Below are 21,616 nucleotides of genomic sequence, written 5' to 3'. Positions count from 1 at the left end.
TCTAAGTTGGTTTATATTTATGTTCGGTCACATTAATTTATGTAACTACATAGGTATATACGCTACATAAAATAACCGTGAGGCCTCATTGGTGCGTTGCTCTGCATTGCGTTGCGATGTCCCAAAGGAAGGGTCATTAAAAAAAAATTGCAGCATCGTCGCCGACGAAGCGTCGACGGAACGCACCAATGGGGCCTCGCCCTTACACACCGCCATTGTTTAAATTAATTGGATTGAGTTGACTTATGAAGCTGACTGTACCTACAACATGTTGAAGAGCAGTCAAGTATGGACAGGTGGTAATAAAAGTCTAATAGCCATAAGAAGATTTTATTAAACATATTCGTAAGTACATCAAAATACAGTAGATACTCCTTATTTAAAGTACCGAGAGTAATTGAATTAAGTTTCATTAAATACTGGCCTTAAATGGCTAAATTTGTGGTTATTTACAACCACAGTGCATTAGATAACTAACTTAGGGTGGGTTGCACCATTTAACTTTAACTATTACAAACGTCAAATCCCTTGACGAGAGAGATTTGACGTTTGTAATAGTTAAAGTTAAATGGTGCAACCCACCCTTATTAAATTAAAGTTGCCATAAAATTCTTAAAAATATTTATAGTAAACATTAATAGAGGGTCACTCTAGGTAACATGAAAAAACGCTTCTGCGCTGCGCCACTCCACTACTCTATCGCGTTGAATCAAACGTACCGATTTCCTTCGTTTTTTGTCAACCTAGGGTAACCTTCCAGCTTTTAAGTAAGTAATTATCATCTTCATACACTGCCGGGCAATGAAAAAGTTCCACTCACAAAATGCCAACAACAAACGACCCCAATTTTTTCAAAAAATTACTTTATTATTGGAACTAAATATTACCGATTTGAGTTGATAATATCCTGATGCTCTGTTAAATGTACTTCAATGTTGCAGAAGACGGCATTAAGATAGTCTTTTCCGTTTAGAAGTAATTTGGTGCTTTTCTCAGTGGAACGTTTTCATTGCCCGTGAGTGTAATAAAAATATCTGCTGAAAGGACGCACAGAAATATAAATTTTCATAAACTATAATTTTAGACGGACACTAGTGCTTTACGATAAATTGCTGTTGCTAGTTTGACAGAAGTCGATAGCCGACCGGGGCAGATATTAAATTTGTTAAAAACAGATATTCATTATCATATAGGTACGTATATAGGGTGATAAATGTATGATAATATATATTCAACCAGCGGGATTACCACCATCGAACATTAGCAATCGACAATCTTCAACAGATATCCTAAAATCGAATCGGACTTGCATGGATCATACATGTTTGGCAGTAAACGAAACTACTGAAGGATTTCTGATTTGCTAATGAGTCGGTGTTAGTACGGTAGCCTGGATGTTAAACATGGGGATTATGCGAAAACCTTCCAGTCTTGGAAGAGGCCTATGTCCTACTGTGCAGTGTTTGTGGCTGCTCCGTAAAGATTAGGCATAAATATTTTACATAAATCTGATAAGGATTAGATATATTTAATTCGTATCTAGGAAATGAATATTGATATAATTAAATGATAGGTACCTACTATTTATTGCAAAAAATAATATCAAAATAATACTTCGGTACTGAAAAATTTAGTGATGTCTGTGGACGGAGCAGAGAAAAATATATTGATAAAAATATTATTTAAATATAATATTAGAAACTTTAGGACAGTATTTTATTGATGGGGGAGGAGGTTGACCTCTCCTAATCGCAACAGTTACTGTCATGCGTGTACCATGGAGTGTATGGTGAAGACATTTGACGAATAAACGAACGAATTGTAATAAATAATTTAAAAAAATATACAACCAAATATATTTAACTTATTATAAATATATACCTAACTTAGCAACAATATTTAATTAACTTACGTTTGCCAATAAAATTTTAAACATAGTTTAAGATACTAAGTTATATTGATCATGATAAGGAGGCAATAGCCAACCCATTTGGGTAGGTATAGTATAGAGAGACTTATTATTCTAGGTGCTAATGTATGTTTAAAATGACCGGCAGATCCTTCCACACAATAGTACGGAATGTGTATGATGCGTCATATCAGTGCAAGTTTTCTACGTGAGTAAGTATAATTGATATTATTATTTTGAGAATGGTTACATGATACAAATTCGGATTCAGTCAGTTCAGTTTCAGGCTGCGTTGTCTCGTGTGTTCGCTACGCTCTCTCCGGCCGTCAAACCTGTAAATTTAATTGTTTTATTATAACAGATATAGATAAAAAAAATATTAATCAGCCTAAGCTGGCGCAGGCGTAGATCTACAACGCTATAATCTGCCTCCTTAGGTTTCATCATCAGCCTATAGCAGTCCACTGCTGGACGTAGGCCTCTCTCAAAGCACGCCACTGTTTAGCCCCCTTAGGTACAGACGTAGATCTACCCGCAAATTCGCAGTGTTTTTTATGCATAAAAGATCGTCGATTTATCATTTTTTTTATTAGATTATTTAGTTTCCCACTGCTGGGCAAAGACCTCTCATTTTTCCCTCCACCCCCTTCGATCCTGAGCACCCTCAGCCCAGTTATTATCCAGTTATCATCACCAGTCGCTAATCGTTCACTGCTGGACATACACCTCACATGTAGCACGATCAGATACTTACTAGAGCGGGTGACATCTGTCAGTTTGGTATATTTGATTATAGCTTGATTGGATAGTACAGTGCCACAAACTTATCTGTTCCGGTGACAGCTCACATAAATGTTTAATATTTCTTAATTCTATAAGATTTTAAGTTTGCTCGTATTGTTAATTCGCTTTTGGGGTGTTAATAAACCCATTTAATCTTTTACAATATACAATTCATTAGTGAGTAATAAGATATGGATCAATTTAGTTCGGTCTCACCGGAACAGATAAGTTTGTCGCACTATATTATGTTCCTACCTGTCAGACCATGTATTAATTAAATCTAATACTGTACATAAGTACGTAGCTACTTATGAAGCTGACATAATTATAGAATATAATAGAATACTCTTTATTTTGTACCATTAAAGAAAATATTACAAAATTCATACTTATAAAGAAATGATAAATAAACTTATAAATAATATAATAATGGCGGCCTTATTGCTTAAAGCAATCTCTACCACACAACTTTTGGATTGAAGAGACAATTTTAACATTATTTATGGGAGTTGAGGTGCAAGGTATACTACTTAAACAGTACATACAATACTATAGACTAAATGAATAAAACAACACAATATATTATAATTTATATAGGTAGGTTCTTCAATTACATTCGCTGGCAATCATTAGTAATGATTATTTTTTACTTTATCGGTGATAATTCAGGATTAACTTTATGTACAGTTCCACAGAGGTTTAGCGCAATAAGCAATAATATATTATACAAAACTAGAAATGAGAGCAATTCAGATGCAACCAAATTGAATGTATGCGATTTTAAAACAAACGTGCCTATCGGTCTGTTGTTGTCAATTAACAGACACAGACAGACAACTTATAACACTACATAATGTCATTTTATACGCTTTCTGCAACTGACTGCTTAAAATTATGGTATAGTAGGTATACAGCTAATAGTGTCGTAGTATAGTTTATATGTAGTCAATCTGAACAACTTTTATTCTATGAATTTATACATAAAAAAGTGGTTGCACGAGAATCGCTACAATTTATAGACAATCAATTTACAGCAAGAAACAACCATACTTAATAATAAATTGTCAAACCCTACTCCAGATGAGTACTTATACATATTATAAAAATAATAATACATAAAATATGTACTTATAAGTAATATGTTTTCAGTAATATCAAAATAAGAGTTATTAAAACAAGTAGTTTCAGACTGCAAATAAAATAGGCGATTCACGAAAAAAATACGTAGCCGATTCGAATTGAGAAAAAAACACTCTTCATGACTTAAAAAAAAGATCCGACGAATTGAGATCCTCCTCCTTTTTGAAGTCGGTTAAAAACGGAACGAATTGTTCGAAGGAGAGTGTATTTTTTTCGTGAAAACACCTCAATAGTGAAATGACTCACGCGATGATCCTTTCACTTATTTAGCGAGGAGACCTGTTACAGAAAGCAATGTCAAACAAATATTTCGTCGCAGCTACAGCAAAATGATATATCCTCTAGAGACCCCATGACCTCACACGAGGACATAATGAGGAGACCCACCACAGGGCTTAGACAAAGCAGCAGATTGCAGCCGTCGAAATCTGAAGGTTTTGAATTTTTTGGTCTCTGGGTCTCAGGAGGCTATTTCGTCAAAAGTTTTTAAATTAAATAGATCATTTTGTAGTAACAGCTACAATTAATATTAATAACACAAAAGTGTGAAACAAAATTATCTGACAATGACTTAAAAATTTACCAAATTACATACGTACATAATTTGATTTCATGCAGCGAATCACATAATTTTGTTTCTCTATAAAATTAATAGTACATAAGGACAAGGACCAATGAATTCTAACGCCAATCGACTCTAATTGTGTTTAATTGATTTAAAAAAGTCAGTTTGATTCAAAACTATCATAACCAGAATAGTATAAAATAAAATTTACATTTCCTTTAGTCCACGACCTATACCTATGTCAATTTCTATAATATATATTTTTTCTTATTAAACAGATTAATAACTTATTATGCCTGACCTGATTATGATAATTTTCAATGCCATGTTAATATAACATGGTGACTTATTTAACAGTCATGTGCATTAACATGTACTTAAACATACCTACTCTTTTCTATCTTGTCGCAATAAATTTTAATTTAAACATCATTTTCTGAATGTATAGGTTCTTGGCAAATTACAAAGTAGTATTTGTAATCGTGTTAATATCGATGACTGTCATAGTATGCGTAAGCATTACAATTTTGAAAACTTGGGGCTGAAGCTTACAAGCACTAGTTAATTTTGGTAGTAAATAAGTACTGTAAAAAATCTTAATTATTTTAATGTGGGTAGGTGTATTATGTTCCTATATGTATATGGGATGTTCCAAAAAGTGTTCATAATGACGAGCTGAGTCGCCCATGTTTCGTATTATGGTAAATCCACTTTTTGAACGTCTTATTAACTCATTATGTAATCATCAATACGTCCCTCCAGCTATAATCCTCACCAACATATATATATAGCAATAACTCCGAAAGTATAATACAACTATTTTTTGACAATTGTGACTATTTACGACTATATTTTGCCTTTTTCAAGAATAGATTTTATTAGGGTTTTTTATATTTTATAGCTGGAGGGACGTTCATCAATCAGTATGTTATGTGAAATGTTCCATGCAACTTCAGAATGAGGTGGCCTTTGTACAGTGTGCCTACTCATACAACACATGACTCTTCAGAATGGGGTGTCCTTTGTACAGTGTGCTTCTGCTTACTGATGCCCAGGACTCACCAGTCATGGGCAGAGCTTCGTTGGTGTTGAACCGGCGCTGGAAGTGGGTGCGGGCGGCGGTCAAGACGTCGTGGTTTGTGAAGCAGAACAGGATCGCAACGCAGACACCCTGTATAGAGACGGGGAGGCATTTGTCAGTTACACGGTGGTTAGGGTGCTTACATAGAGAAGCGGGTTCCCTGTATCTATATATTGGTAACCTGATTATGCGAAAGCGCTCAGTAACGGAGCATTTCCCGGATTATTAAATGTTATTTACCGGTACAGGTAGATACAGGGAACCCGATTCTCTATGTAAGCACCCTTAGAAGCCATTAAAATGTTGCATGTGAGTGATACGTGTTAATGCAGTAACAGTGACGAAGGGCGGGTGGATAGACAATTCGTATTTTGAGGTAGGTAGGATCCAATTTCGAATTTATTTTTTACTCGACCTTAGCTGCCATAGTTGTAGGTAGGTATACCTATTCTTGGCATCTGCTACTATACCATACTCGTAATTCGACCTAAAGTAAGGAAGCTGTAATAATAATAAAATTTAGGTATTTATGGTTCTTTCGCCAACTTTCACGCTCCCAGGAGGTCCATTCCAACTGTCATGCAATCGGCATGTTTAATACAACGACACAGGGTCGTGGTTCGCGCAGTCGAGCTCTGCAACATAGTTTTTCAGAAGCACAGTTTACTGAATAGTTACTTGGCTAAAGTGACCACTAAGCTATCAGCACAGCATCCGGTATCGTCCATGGGGTTAGTCTATAAATATACGAACGAATGAATGATAATTGTCAGGAAATATGGAGTCGTCGTTAGCTCTACAGCTTGATTTTTCTGTCTCGTCTATTTATTTATTTATTTATACTTTATTGCACAATTTACAACCGTAATAATGTACAATCAGGTGGACTTAATGCTAAAAGCTTTTTCTGCCAGTCAACCTGCAGGAGGTACAAAGAGTAAAAAGTATGGGTGTGCATATAAAAAAAAATATCAAAACATAATTATGATATGATTGTGAAATCCTTATAATAAACCCTAAACCCTAAAACTATGTAAATTCTAGTAATGGTCACCGCACATTATAACCGTAACGTAAAGGGATCGCCTCTTTTTATTTCTGTCATCCAGTAGAACGCGAGCTCGGGAACGCCTTCGCGCCAGGCGTTCAGGAGAACAAAGAGGCGATCCCCTTACGTTACGGGTATATGTGCAGGCACCTTTAGAGAGTGTCCCCCAGGTTCCCCAATCACTTTATGGCATGGAGCCAACTGGTCCGTAGCCTGGTAGTTGGCACACGGAGCTAAATAAGGTCCGTATAACTGTCGTCTTAGAAAATTGATAAGTTATTATCAAGACTATTATGTCGTAAAAATATCATTAAAACCGTTCTGCTGACTACAGTCTTTTCCAAAATGCTTCTCACTGAAAATCACAAGCAAATGATATATAATTATATATTTTTTTGGAATTAAAAAAAATGCATTTTTTTTTGATCTTTTTGATATTTTGAGTCATTGTGATTGTGTAGCGTTTTTGAGAGATTCAAAATATCCTTTGAATTATAATTCGTTTTAATTTGTTTACGCCGTTGATCACGTCGGTCTTTTCAAGCAATTATAAGTTTTAAAGTTATATTGTGCGTTACTTGAGCTGTAAGTTCATTAATTTAGTTAGCGCTTGTATTATAATTAAATCAAGACAACCTACTTATTAAAAGATTACACCTGAGGTTAAGAGCCAAGCTACTCCTATGTGACATTCCTTCAGTAACTAATATTACAGATTTTTATCTATTAGAAATAAATATGTACCTAATATGGATTTTATTATGTAACGCAACTATAATGCATTTTTTCTTACTTGGCACAGATTTTGAGCCTCTTGGAGTGTCTTTTTATTTGAATTAATTTAAAAACGTTGTATAAAATAAAAAACAAATGACAAATGAAAACTATTGATTTCGTAATCAAACCATTTATTTTGGCTGTATTTTACTTGTTTAACAGTATTTTTATTGGTAGAAAATGCTTTTAGCATTAAGTCCACCTTTTGTATACTTATATGTCATATTTGTGCAATAAAGTATTAAATAAATAAATATTTTGATTAAAAAGACACACATTTTTTTTCATTTTGTGCCATATAATAATGAATACAGTATATTTTCATTTTAGAATACGTATAGTTATTTTTGAGTTAATTTAGTTTAGAGTATTTTCAGCGTGTCTTATCGAAATCGGTGAACTAACATCCGGTGACCTAAACTAAAACAGATAGGTGTGAGATAGGCTCTGACGTAAAGCACTAGGTAATCTGGGCATCTCCTATCTTTTGTAATCTTACGTAAGTATGTAAAGTGGCGTCACTGCAAGAAATCACGTGGCTACAATGATATAATCTGTCTTTTTACAACAGTATATAAATTTAATAGGTATAAGAAAATAACGAATAATTTACACAGGCAATATTAAATCTCGTAGTATCCATAGTTAAATCTCATATTAATAATCTCGTTACTACGACGCGACGGCTGTACAGCTACGGTTTTCACCACCGACAATATTAACAATTTACAATCCTGCAGTGTCGCTCGCCTGTCAAACATCTGTTAGATCCATACAAGTTACGTCATATTTGAGAGGCGAGCTTCGCTGCTAATGTTCGGTGGTGGTAGCCCTTCAGTAGCACCTAGTCCTTAGCGAGTCACCTAGCGAGTAGCCTAATAAAACAAATATTCTTTCTTTCGTATTTAGGATTAAGTAATTTTTTGTAATTTGCTCTAGGCATCAATGATGCTGTTTTTGTCTCGAAAAATTTTTATGTCTTCTATTCTGTTGATCATATTTTATATACTTAACATGATTGAAACGTGATGCACGTCTTAATTTGTCGCCGCCTGTACTTTTAGAACGTTAAGATCTGGAAGCCACACAAGACGTTATATTATTAATCGTTAGATTATTGCTTAGAAAACGTATAAAATAAAACACTATGAGAAATCCATAGACTCTTAGAAAGCCTTCAGATCTTCTGCCTTCGGAAGTACATTAAATAAGTGAAGGGAAAATCGTAATCTACCTACATATCCTTTCTAAGGAAGGGTGTAAAACAAATACGACCGGAAAATTGAAACCGGAGATCTAATAGCTTTGTTATAAGGGAGCTATTTGTACCTATTATGTACGTAGGTACGTGTTTATGTATTTCAGGACTTGAGACTTTAATAATTCTTCGCTGTGTGTAACAGACTTATAATGATTTTTTCATTTGAATATGTACATAGGTACGTGGTTATATTTTAGGACTGAATTCAATAATTCTTAGCTGTGTTTAACACGATTATAACTTAGTAATATTTCTTTTACGTACCTATTAGATTTGTACAATTGTACATATTAGATACGTGTTTATATTTCAGGACTTGAGAATTCAATAATTATCCTGCTAGCTTAGCAGGATTACCTATAAGTATTTTTTCTTTTACCTTATAGCAACGTCCGCATTGATATAGGTGTAATGAGAAATAGTACCGCCGAACCCATTTTTTTTGTTCGGTTTTCTTCATGAAGGTAACGGACAGTTTGCATTTTATACTATACCTGGAAGCGGGTCAGCACAGCGGAGCGTCATCTACAGAATGATGGTCCGTCATCGACAGGGTGATGCAATACCTGGCAGCTGGTCGTCTACAGGATGATGCAATACTTGGAAGCTGGTCATGTACAGGCTGATGTAATACCTGGAAGCTGGTAAGCACGGCGGAGCATCATCTAAAGGTTGATGCAATACCTGGAAGCTGGTGAGCACCGTCATCTACAGGGTGATTAAATACCTGGAAGCTGGCCATCTACAGCGGGGTTCAATACCTGGAAGCTGGTGAGCACCGTCATCTACAGGGTGGTTCAATACCTGAAAGCTTGTCAACTTGTCATCTACAGGATGATTCAATACGTGGAAGCTGGTCATCTACAGGGTGGTTCAATACCTGGAAGCTAGTCAGCACGGCGGAGACGAGCTGGTAGATCTTCTCCCCGGGGGAGTCGGGCGCCGGGCGCAGCGGGATCAGGACGAAGTGCAGACCAAACAACGGGATCTGGGAACAAAATATAGTTACGCAATATTACTGGCTGCAGCGCAAAACTCGCCGCAATAATAGGCGCATTGTATTCTTCATCACTCATGCTCTCTGAAAGTAAGTGTGTTTTGCCTGAAAAGAGATGTGGAAATAGCTCTTTTCGTGCTCAGGGAAAATTACTTTAATAGAATTGAATTTAAATGAACGTCGGCGTCGATGCATTTTAAGTAAGTTTGTTCATATCCCCAAGTTCTAACCACTATTTCTAAGCTTGGAATATTTCCCACCATTCTTCTCATACCAATGCATTGTTCTTAAATTTCAAATAAGTGCGAGATTCATATAAATAATATTTCGATGGAAGTAAGTCGACAATTAGGTACCGAGCAAAAAGACAGTGACGTTGAAATATTGCGCTTATTCCCATAGCCGAGTTTTATTACACATATTTTTCCAGAGTTTCTCTAATATTCATCTCATTACATCCATGTAATAGCTACATGTTATATAATAATAATAGGGTATATAATTAGGGTGGAATGAGGGACAGGAAAATTGCCTTATTACCTACGAAGGAATATAATGCTTAGTCTTTGCCCACGACTGGTTCAAAATTAAAGTCAGGCCCTTTACCGTCAAAACTTAGACATACTTAATACATGTTTTTATGATTTTAAATTCATGACGAAAAACACTGTGATCTTTCACCTCTTGGGTAACAATGTACTATTTCATTTATGTTTTTTTTGTTTTATTACTTTCGTATGCGCCTGTTGGCTATTATTGTATTAAACAAAATAAATGCCCTAAGCTATTCAGTTCAATGTACACACACGACAGTATCTACGTCTCGGGTGATTGATGAGTCCGTCTAAACGATTCACCTTGAATAGCATACCAGGACCAGCCATTTGTACCCTTTGTCCGGATTTCATCTTCAAAGAAAATTACGATATTTTTATGCCCCTTTTGTAGGCATAAACTTTTTTAGCTGATGCTAAGGAGTTCGTCTTCGCACTTAGTAATATTTAACTATTCGAAGCGTCCGAAGCCAAGCTGGCTTCAGTGATCGTAGCTGATCACACAGGTTAAGCAACACATGGCACGGTCAGGCATTGGATGGATGACAAATTTCAAGTAGTTGTTTATAGGACATTTCCATGCTTCGGATATATCGTTGAGCCGTGAGTCATGGTTGCTGTTTCAGCAGCAGTAGTTAAGCCTTATCAGAGGGCAGTTTGAAAACATCGGACAGTCGGGTCTCCCACTTACAGCACTCTCAGCACAAGCTTGCTTGCACTAGGCCAGCGCGGTGGTCTAAGCCTACAACCCTTGTTTCATGGGAAGGAGACCCGTACCCCAGCAGTAAGGACGTTATGGATCGTGATGAGGTGGCTATTCAACTATTCACTAACTTTCATAAAAACTTTGACTAAAAAGGTTAGCTGGTAGCCAATTGCAACGGGCAATGTAACTTACATCAACAAGCAAAACCATCCTTAACTTTTAAACTAAAATATTTCAAAATTAACGCAGTATGCGTTGGAACACTTTCAACACAGCGTCCCATTATCATACATAGGTACCTAGGTAGTAAAAATGTTCTTTCACTAAAACAAATCTGGTATTTTGCCAAAACGATAAATCAGATACGCTTAGCGAAAGCTCCCCGAGTGGTATTTACTAGGGCAAAGATTAGATACTATATATTCTTTACCCGTTTTCCTTCGGGATAAAGCGTAATATAGGGAATTTTTATGCCTTGTACGGGAACCGTGGACGAAACAACTAAGTTATTGTATTATTTTGTCTACTATTGTCTAAGCATAACGGAAGTACATTTATTTAAAAAAATATACAGGGTGATTGGAAAGTCGATGTATTCCTTTAAATGGGTTGTAGATGAAGGCATTTCCAGTTGATTGAACCCCATAATGCATTATCCGAAAGTCAACCATTTCTGAGTTATTTAAGTTTTAAGTTTTTTTAGGATTTTGCCAAAATTTATGTTTAAAAGCAAAATATTTCAAAAACTAACAATTTTTTAAATACTTTTTTTTATTGTTTTGTATTAGTTAGTTTTGGATTAGTTATTGTTTTGAAAACAAAAATGCTTAATTAAAAAAGAATTTTATCTGACAATTTTTCAGGCACTACAGCTTAAAGACATAATCAATTTATCAGCTTTACAATGACATATTCCAATCTAAAATTGATTAAGGTATGACCAAGATATAGCCAAAAAAACCGCATAGGCGGACAAATCTCAGTAGGAAACGAACAAGATTTTGTTCCAATTTTAAGGTAAAAAGTATTGTAACTGGACTTTGTAGAGATCCGAACTATTTACTAATTATTGTGTTCTAATAGTGCGGTTCCTCAAAGGCACAGATCTAGGACAAGGCTGCTTCACCGAAATAATGCTTGTCCGATAACACGGTTAAAATGACATTTACGGAAACAATCATAGAGTCGAATTTTAAACAAAGAAATTAAGGTTTTGACGTCTCTAAATTTAAAATTTCCGCCTTCAGAATCGATATCATTGTGCAATTAATGATTATAATTAGTTGGCTAAGACGTCACTAATGCAAAACAATCAAAAAAGTATTAAAAAAATGGTTAGTTTTTGAAATATTTTGCTTTTAAACATAAATTTTGGCGAAAACCTAAAAAAACTTAAAACTTAAATAGCTTAGAAATGGTTGACTATTGGACAATGCATTATGGGGTTCAATCGACTGGAAATGACTTCGTCTGCAACCCATTTAAAGGAATACATCGACTTACCAATCACCCGGTATATGTTACTTAATTACACATTAACAAGTTTTGTATATTATAGGTATTTATCTAGATTTTATCGTGTCCATGTTATTTTTCTTTTAACATAAGGTCTGGATAATTAAAATAAATTATACCCACTTACTTTCATTACTTAATGAGGTCACAACACATTACGTTTAATAATACAGCCCTGTAATCTTTAATTAATTATATTTTAAATGGAATTCTAAACGTCTAATACCTAAATGGAGAACGTAAGTTAATAAGCAGTGTAAAAATATAAAAAGCGTGAATTCGAAGGCGGAAAATTCTCACTTCCGCTCACTGAAACAATCCCACCGAGAATACGAGAACTCGCTTCGACCCTATTATGTCCATATGTTCAGAATTGGGATGTGAGTGGGGTACGGATGTTTCACGATGGTTATACTATGAAATAAAATGTCGAGGAAGAATTGAAATAAAGAGAAATTTTATTGCATGTCGAAACTAAGAATATTTTTAAATATATTCGATAAGATCGAAATTAACTTTATCAATATTTTTTTACTGCATTTCCTAAAGGTAAAGTCCCATTGATGCGTTGCGCTCCATAATATATAGCAGCGATGATACTTCGACAACGCAACGCACTATATGGCATCGCCCTTACGGATGAATATTTTTCGAATAAATCTTTTAGGTAATCCAGCTATAGTCAGCAATTTTTGTTGGAATTACTCTTTGTCAAAGAATATACGAAGAGATAAACCCCTTCTATAGACATCCCATACCATTGTGAATGCACCAAGTTTCGGAACCAAAAATATTCAATTAATTTTCTTAGTATATGCCCTTATAGCATGACTACCAGAAACCAGTCATCCCTCGATGGACAAACGATTTTACAATTACCTATACTGAGATAAATATATCAAAGTATAGTTATCGTCTGTGCTTTCACATCACTAGTTGTAAGTCACAAAGTTTCGTATATTTTCGTCACCGACTAGTTAGCTGGCTTATTCGTCGTCATGTATAAAGGATGAAGGAATATTTGAGGATATTTCTTCCCACTGCGGCCCCTTTTATATCAGATCTCGTAAAAAAAAGCCTCGTCTTTCTTTGGTGCAGTCTCTTTGCTTATAGAGTAGCTTCTAGGTCAATTATTAGCATATAACTGGATAAAATAAAACGGTTTTGTTCGAATAGAGGTACTTTGTTACTGACAACGTTCTTGTATATTCTTCCGTTCTTAAATATGTCAGTTCTAAAATGTTGTGTGTTACGGTGTATGTCGTAAGTTATAAGTCCTATATGCATTTAACTGGTATTTACTTTTAATGGTTTTAAATTTAATCAATAAATGGTAGAGTACCTATTTTATATCAGTACGAAAAAATACATAATTATGTAACCTTTGTAAAAAAATATTGAATTAAAATATACATATAAACTTATAAACTACATAACACAGACAGTCGTCGACCCTGAAATTTCGCATGAATTAATTGGCAATTTAATAGAAAAAAAACGTGGACGTTTGATCACAACAAAATGTTTACGTCTAATACTCAATTAGGGAAGAACCTTTTATCATTTCATCAAAAGCGATACCTACAAGAGCGGGGGCAACGAACTCTAGCCGTATGTTCCAGAGGAGTCACTCTATATAACGAAAAACGAAATGTGATGCGCTGGTGCGCGAGCAATCTCGTTGTACTAAACGTGCCGATTGCACGACAGCTCTCATTCGTACGTTTTTATCAGTATAGAGTAACCCTCCAGATCAAACTCAAGTCGATTGAAGTCTCAGTTCTTCCAGAAGTTGTGTTAAAAGCTGTGGCGGCGGCCCGTCGCGGTTGTGCAAACACTGGGACAGGGCTGGCCGGTCTGCAAACAGACCTTTATAACCGTGTCATGTCCATGTCCAATTTGTTTAGGTCCAGATAGTTGCGTCAATCCGACGCCTCCTCGCAACCACGTGCGGACTATGCTTAGATAAACGATATACGAACCGGATGGAGTGGATCACATACAAAAACAAAGCAAGAAACTGACCAAATTTTGTTTATTTTCAAAGCGTTGTAAGTTCAACCTCATGACACCCCAGTGACTGTACTTTTTTCAATTTGATAATGAATAATAATATAGGGTAGATCATTTTACTAGTTTGACTACGTGGAAAGAAAATTCCATGTGGTCAAATCAGTTTGAAAAAATAGTTCGACTACGTGGAAGGACCCAACTTTTACCAATGAACGAAGTCATAAAGCTTCTAACCGGACTAATTTAAAACAAGAGCTCCAAAACATTACGTCCCCACTGCTGGGGCACGGGTCTCCTTCCAATGAAGGAAGGGTTTAGGCCTAGTCCACCACGCTGGCCAAGTGCGGGTTGGTGGAGGATGTTATTTGTCGAGACATTTTATTTAGCACTGAAGCTCCATCTAGTTCGTATTAAATATCGTTGGTGTATGAGCGTGGAAATGTAATATCGGTGAAAATCCCGCGGGTTGGATTTATGCGAAATTACGCGTATTACCATTTATAATTGAAGCGTACGCGACCGGAGTGCAAGGGTTTCAGTAATACTGTTGATTTGTTAGTAATACACACACGAGCAATGAAATAGTTCCACTTACAAAATACCGACACCAAACATTCCAATATTTAAAAGTAAATAAATAATGCGTTACAAAATATTAACGTTTTTAGTTGGTAATATGCTGATGCGCTGTTAAATGTACTTACACTTCCTTTGAAGCCTTTTCCGTTTAGGAGTAATTTGGTTCTATTGTCACTGGGTTTTTTTCATTTCTCGCGAGTGTAATAGGGCATGCAATACCGGAACTATTTTCAATACCGGTATTGAGTTCCGGTATTGCAACTCAATACCGGGATCCCGGTATTAATACCGGTATTAGATTTCCTTGTAATAAATGGCATATATTGTGATTAAAGGTCGTATAGGTCAAAATAAAACGAGAAAAAGCCATGAAATTCAGTTTATTGTAATAGATTTTTACGAGAACTGAGAATTAGAGTTTAAATTTTACAATAAATTATTATTTTTACATCCAGTGTCCGTTTACGCATGGGCAACAGTAGTATCAAACGGCCGAAAACTGCATCAAACGGTTGGAAACAAGTGCGCTTTCACAGTACATAGGAATACTATATCTTAATCGCTTTATTATAGCCTAAAAAAGTCCAATTCCGGTATTACTTCAATACCGGTATTAACTTTCAATACCGGTATTGAAAGTTAAGTTTGTTGTCGATTTCTGTATAAGTTTCCAAGATGATACTAACCACTACAGATAAAACAATTTTTTTTATCATGCATAAGTGTTACACCCGTATTAAACTTAATTTCACGTATATATTATGTTACATTAAGTTTGTAGGCATTCGAGTATTTCGTAACATATTCATCAATTAAGTATAAAGTATAGGTACTTGTATACACAAGTCGAATTTTGTAATTAATTAGGATGTTAAAATTCAACACGATGGCTTTGTTTTGTAAAGCTGTTTACTCTGAGGCGCGATCACAGGATTCGATACTATTTTCGAAACTACACAAACTTATAGAAAAAGAACAGTGTCGTCAACTGTCACTGTCAAATTGTAAGGCAAATTTGTCAGTTCCAAAAGTGACATTTGTTTTTCCATATGTTTGTGTAGTTTCGAAATTAGAATCGAATCCTGTGATCGCGTCGTATAGATGGATATGAGTTTCTTCAGAAGTTCTCTCTAATGAGTCCGCATATCAGAATACAATACGAGTATAGAATATTACGTTATTGAACGAAGAATTAAATATAATAAGCAATTTCACCTTCAGACATGTAAAAATACAACACAACGATAGCTTCTATCGATGATCGCTAAAATTAATTTCAATAGCCAAACTCTGAGGTAAGATACACGTGTAAATGTTTTTGGAATAGGAAACACAGGTTCTTATGTAAAAACTCGTAACAAGTCATATTTTTCACGCTTTTCAAAAAGTCATAGAACAAAAGTTTTTAGAATGGCTACCATCGTCGAACAGTGCTTTCGACGAACCGTGCTATCGGAGAAGGATTCTTTCGATGAACAAACTGTCGACGAACAGTGATTTCGACGAACCGTGCTATCGGAGAAGTGTAATTCGGAAAACGATTCGGAGCTCGGCTCCTTGTGTCACCCTATTTTAGCTTACAACTTTTCGACCTAGCTGTGTAATAGTAATAGTATAGTAATATTAATATACTCACAAGTATCAAAGTAGCTCGTACGGCTTTCTTGACGGCGGCGGGGGTGTGGTGGTTGACGGCTGGCAGCTTCGTGATCAGCACGCGTACGATGTTTACCAGGAATACTAGAGGACAGAATTTATATATTTATTAATATATATAAAAGATAATATATATAAACTGAACTTCCTTACCGAGTAGTAAGTTGATAAAAGAGAAAAAAAATCTCATAAAAATTACCATTCTTCAAAAGGCACGGACATAAAGCTTGTAGAGGAACAATCATTTATTAATAAAAAAATATGTGTATAATATTTATTACCACTAAATAATAAACCAGGTCTATCGGCAGGTAGGTATTTGATAGATGCATAAGCAAATACATGTAAGGGTGAGGCCCCATTGGTGCGTGGCGTTGTCGTAGCGGCGTCGTCACTGTCATATTATATATGCCGCAGGCATCTGGTTGAATCTCCTTTTTGGTTGAATCACTAGCGCGTTCATTGGATGGCGCTAAAAATTGTATGCCTAGGCCGAACTATATATATATTAACTGTGACTATGGGACCCACCAATGGGGCTTTACCCTAAGTCAATATGTATAAATATATTTGGGAGAGCTAAACATTTTATATGATTGCGTTATGTCTACCAAAGTACTTACTTAGCTTTTGTGGAATACAATAAGCTATTTCTATGCATAATAAATGAATCTCATATTTCTTCAAAGGTTTATTATTAGTTATTCCAGACGTGTAACATGAAATCAATCTAATAATTATAATTCTAATAAAAACTGGTTACTTAAATATAATATATTGTTATATTAATCTTGCACTGGGCACTGGGCACTGGGGTCCCTTTATAGGGAGTCTAGCGCTTGTGTCAAGATAAACGGAGCCTACACGGACTGGTTTGATATCCACAGGGGTGTTAGACAGGGATGTGTGGCTTCGCCTTGGCTGTTTAATCTGTTTATGGATAGTTGTCTCAAGGATATGAAAGATGATGAAAGAGGTTTACGAATAGGAGAGTTACTTCTTAAGTGCTTGCTGTATGCTGACGATCAAGTCATACTTGCATCGTCGGTAGAAAAGCTGCAACAACAAGTAACTCTCATGCATGAAAGTTTTAAAAGGAAAGGAATGAAAGTGAATGTTAGTAAGACGAAAGTGATGGTGTTTGAAAGAGATGAAGAGGTAACTGAATGTGAGATCACGATCGAGTACGAAAGAGTGGAGCAAGTGAATGAGTTTGTATATTTGGGTAGTCTGTTTACGAGGGATGGGAAATGTGAGGGGGATATTGAAAGAAGAGTGAAAGCGGGAAATAAAGTGAATGGGGCCTTGCACTCTTTCATGGGGAGTCAAAGCGTGTCTCAAAAGGCTCGTTTGGCTGTTCATGGGGGAGTGTTGGTCCCTACGCTAATGTATGGAAGTGAAAGCTGGGTCTGGCAGAAGAAGAATGAAAGTAGGGTAAATGCTGTTGAGATGCGCTCTCTAAGAAGTATGTGTGGACTGAAACTGAATGATAGGATAAGGAATAGTATTATAAGAGAGCGAGTTGGAGTAAAAGAAGACGTAGTGACCAAAATTGAAAAAGGAATGTTGAGATGGTTTGGTCACATTGAAAGGATGGATGAAAGAAGACTGACGAAATAAATTTACTGTGCAGAGATGAATGGTTGTGTCGGTAGAGGACGTCCTAGGCGAGAGTATGTCGACCAGATAGGCGACATACTCAAGAAGAGCCAAATTAGGAGTTTCCGAAACCGACGTGCGTGTATGAAGAGACTAATGAATGTTGAGGAAGCGAAAGAAGTATGTCAGGATCGTGGCACGTGGAGATCCATAGTCTCTGCCTACCCCTCTGGGAGACAGGCGTGAGTATATGTATGTATGTATGTAATCTTTGTCTCGTCGTAGCTAGCTACCAATTTACACAGTACTAGTTACTCTAGTTAGGTATAATACTTATATTTTATCACACACTAGAAATAGCTAGAAAACACATTCACCGTTTTCAGGGACCAAAAATAAACTTCCCGAACTTACCAAAGTTAACTAAAATTGTCATACGGTAACAGCACTGAAAACGGCATTACAGAACTTTAAAAGCCAGATTGTGTTCCCATTACAATTTCGTCCGATTCATAGCCGAAATAAAAATAAAAACATTTTGACAAGAGAAATGAGTCAAATGGGCTATAAAACTTTCTCATATAGCCAGAGTTAAGGGCTGTTCAGGTGGTCACTTCAGATTACACAAAGTGTTGTTTTGAAACGCTCGGCTATGCGAAACACGGCTGCATGTCATTTTTTTGTCAAGCTTAACGGATAATTACATTATTAATTACTTACCTACTGAAATTTTATAATAGCACTACCGTAGGCATATTGTTATCACACATGTCATACTCAGCAAATTGCAATATGAGTATGAAACCAATTCTTTTCCGGAATCGAAAAAAAGCAGGCGATTTTTTTCGCCATATTGCCGAGATGGTTCCATAGATATAATACACTCACGTGCAAAGAAATTGTTCCACTCACAAATTTTCGATTGTGAAAGACTTAAATTTTTTTAAACAAATAATAGGAAATTAGGACAAAATGATTACATTTTTAGTTGATAATATCCTGATGCGCTTTTAAATGTAGTTCAATGTTGCAGATGGCGTCATTAACCGAATCTTTTTCGCTTAGGAGTAATTTGGTGATTTTCTCGATGGAACTTTTTCATTGCCCGTGAGTGTTAATTTATTATTGTGTGTTACTTTTCCCAAATCTGTTCCAGTAGAACGAGAGAACTGCTATAATAAATAAATCTACTAAAGTCGTAGTTTATGATACAGGATGTCCCTTTTATTATCCGTACAAAGACCGAGGTCATTTTTACTAAAGCAAGGCCGGTGTGTTAGTGATTTTGACCGAAATTGCCTTGAAAATATTATAAACATATTTATTTATGAAACCATTATTTATATTTACTTAAAAACTCCTTGTTCTTCCTATAATACAGACTACACTACCATCTTTGTACAAAGAAAAATGTTCTTCTTTAGTACTACTACTGTACTAGCCCGCTGACAGTTATGTACAAATAAGTATTAATTCTTGATACATTACCACCAACAGACAGTCGCAATCAATATTCTTGATTTTCATAACACACACAGGGTGTAGCAAACGGGAGTCATAGCTACAACCCGTTATCCTAAATAACGCCAGTCCTGTCACGGCACGAGGAAAAAAAAACACGAGTGATTTCATTTGAAACGTGACCCTAAATGATCACCTTACAATGCTGAACGATTCAGGTACAGTGGAGGACTTGCTAAGGCTGTTTTAACATCATGCGGATTTCATGAAGCACGCGGGATGGCCGCCATTTTCCGCGTCTCGCGAGCATATTCGTAATTCGTAATCTGTCATTATACGTATGACCGCGTGCGGGGCAATCCCGCAACAGCCTAATGGCAACGGTTTAGATTTTGTTCCGTTCTGGTTCGTTTGGGTTCACTCTCCAAACCGTAGAACGAACGAACAAGAATCGTCATTCTATCGACACGCTTAATAATATATTTTATACTTAATTTATTTAGGAAAATTAACACATATAGATCACATAATATAGTATAGTATGCAGTCGAATATAAAATAAATAGTAAAATCTACCTACTTCCTTAAAAAAAATCATAGGGATATAATGTTATGATAAGTACTTTAAATACAACGAGATAGAGTCGTGGTTAGCTTCTCTTCTGAAGTTTCGGAGCGCTGTGCTAACCATGGCTTTATCTCGTTGTATTAAGCGTGGCGATTGCGTGACCCTCCTGTTTTCGTAGCCGTATCCAAGAGTTAAATTGCATTTATGCCGGCTTCCACTGTACCTCCCAACTTAATGAGTACGAATGGGAGAATTAAGAAATGTGACACTGGAATGAAGATAAGTCGCTGCCTAACTTATGTAAGATAGCAATACGAAATACACGGGTCAAATTATGGGTCGAAATTTTTGTGGTTCATATTTCAAAAAGGAAATTTCGTTACCTATATGCCGCTACACGGTTTCGTAGTCGACGTAGATAAACGTCATCATATCCCGATTCGCCATAAATACGGTGCTGTGATTGGTGGAACGCGCATTAAGCGACTTTATCCTCGTCGATAACGATCCCGTGTTAAAAAAAACACACACTTACCGAAAGATGCGATGAGAGAAATAACCACAGGTATAGATATGATCCAGAAGGTGTCGCTTGGGTCCATCCAGCACCTGGAAAAAATACATATTGTTTATCCAGAAGGCCTAGTACGGGGCGCAAGACTCTTACACTCGCTCTCGACGTGAGTGAAAGCGAACTTTTGTCACGATCACTGACGATAAAAAACATCTTCATTATTCCACAACTGTTTAAAATGCAATGATTGAGTCATAGTGCACAGGATATTTCGGGATGAAAAGAAATTGCATGGGCGATGGAGCTGTGAATAGTTAACCAGATTATTAGCCCACTCACGTACATTGCACCGACTGCAATACACTACTAGGTCCACGATCGCAAATGTGTTTTAACAACGAATTTTGTATTCAAATTGTATTGAATGGTGACACTAATATGACTTCGTTTAGTCTTTCCGATACAGTTCCGGCAGTTCTAAAGTAATTCTTACGGTGTATATAATTCATAAGCTAGCCATACCTACATGCCACTCAAGTGGGTACAGCGTCTAGAGCCTAAAGTAGGCAAAATTAACTAAAACTAACTTAAGTCCTTAAGATAAACACGATCTTCCATATACTGTGCATGTTCTATCTAGGCCGGCAGTTTCTATTAAATATTATCCAGATACACCGCAAAATCAATTTGAAACTTAAAGCTTGCTTGGCAAAGACAACAAATAAATTTGTTGTTTGAATACGCTGAAAGCTGATACAACAAAGCATAAAACATGTTTGTAACAGTTAGAAAAGTAAATGGATTTTACAGAGCAAAGAAACGTACGGTTAATTTCAGACACAAGCGTAATTGAGTTTTCAAATTGCATTCTGGTGTTCTCTGCATAACAG

At 36.0% G+C, this 21,616-nt stretch overlaps 1 protein-coding gene across 1 annotated transcript in view; it reads right to left on the bottom strand.

The window, feature by feature from the left end:
• Nucleotides 1-1,220: 1,220 nt before the first annotated feature.
• LOC105398157 (calcitonin gene-related peptide type 1 receptor) overlaps nt 1,221-21,616 on the bottom strand; it is a 42,377-nt gene continuing 21,981 nt past the window's right edge. Inside the window, exons 9-13 of the mRNA XM_038121827.2 lie at nt 20,748-20,821; nt 16,565-16,668; nt 9,445-9,552; nt 5,460-5,568; nt 1,221-2,241 (exon numbers count right to left, since the gene is read on the bottom strand). Of these exons, the coding sequence (XP_037977755.1) occupies nt 2,192-2,241; nt 5,460-5,568; nt 9,445-9,552; nt 16,565-16,668; nt 20,748-20,821 (445 nt within the window). The 3' untranslated portion in view covers nt 1,221-2,191. The remainder of the gene's footprint in view (nt 2,242-5,459; nt 5,569-9,444; nt 9,553-16,564; nt 16,669-20,747; nt 20,822-21,616) is intronic.

The sequence above is a fragment of the Plutella xylostella genome, chromosome Z, assembly GCF_932276165.1.
Source record: "Plutella xylostella chromosome Z, ilPluXylo3.1, whole genome shotgun sequence".
NCBI classification, from domain to species: Eukaryota; Metazoa; Arthropoda; class Insecta; order Lepidoptera; family Plutellidae; genus Plutella; species Plutella xylostella.
The sequence above is the reverse complement of the archived record's forward strand: the minus strand, read 5'-3'. Positions and strand labels throughout refer to the sequence as shown.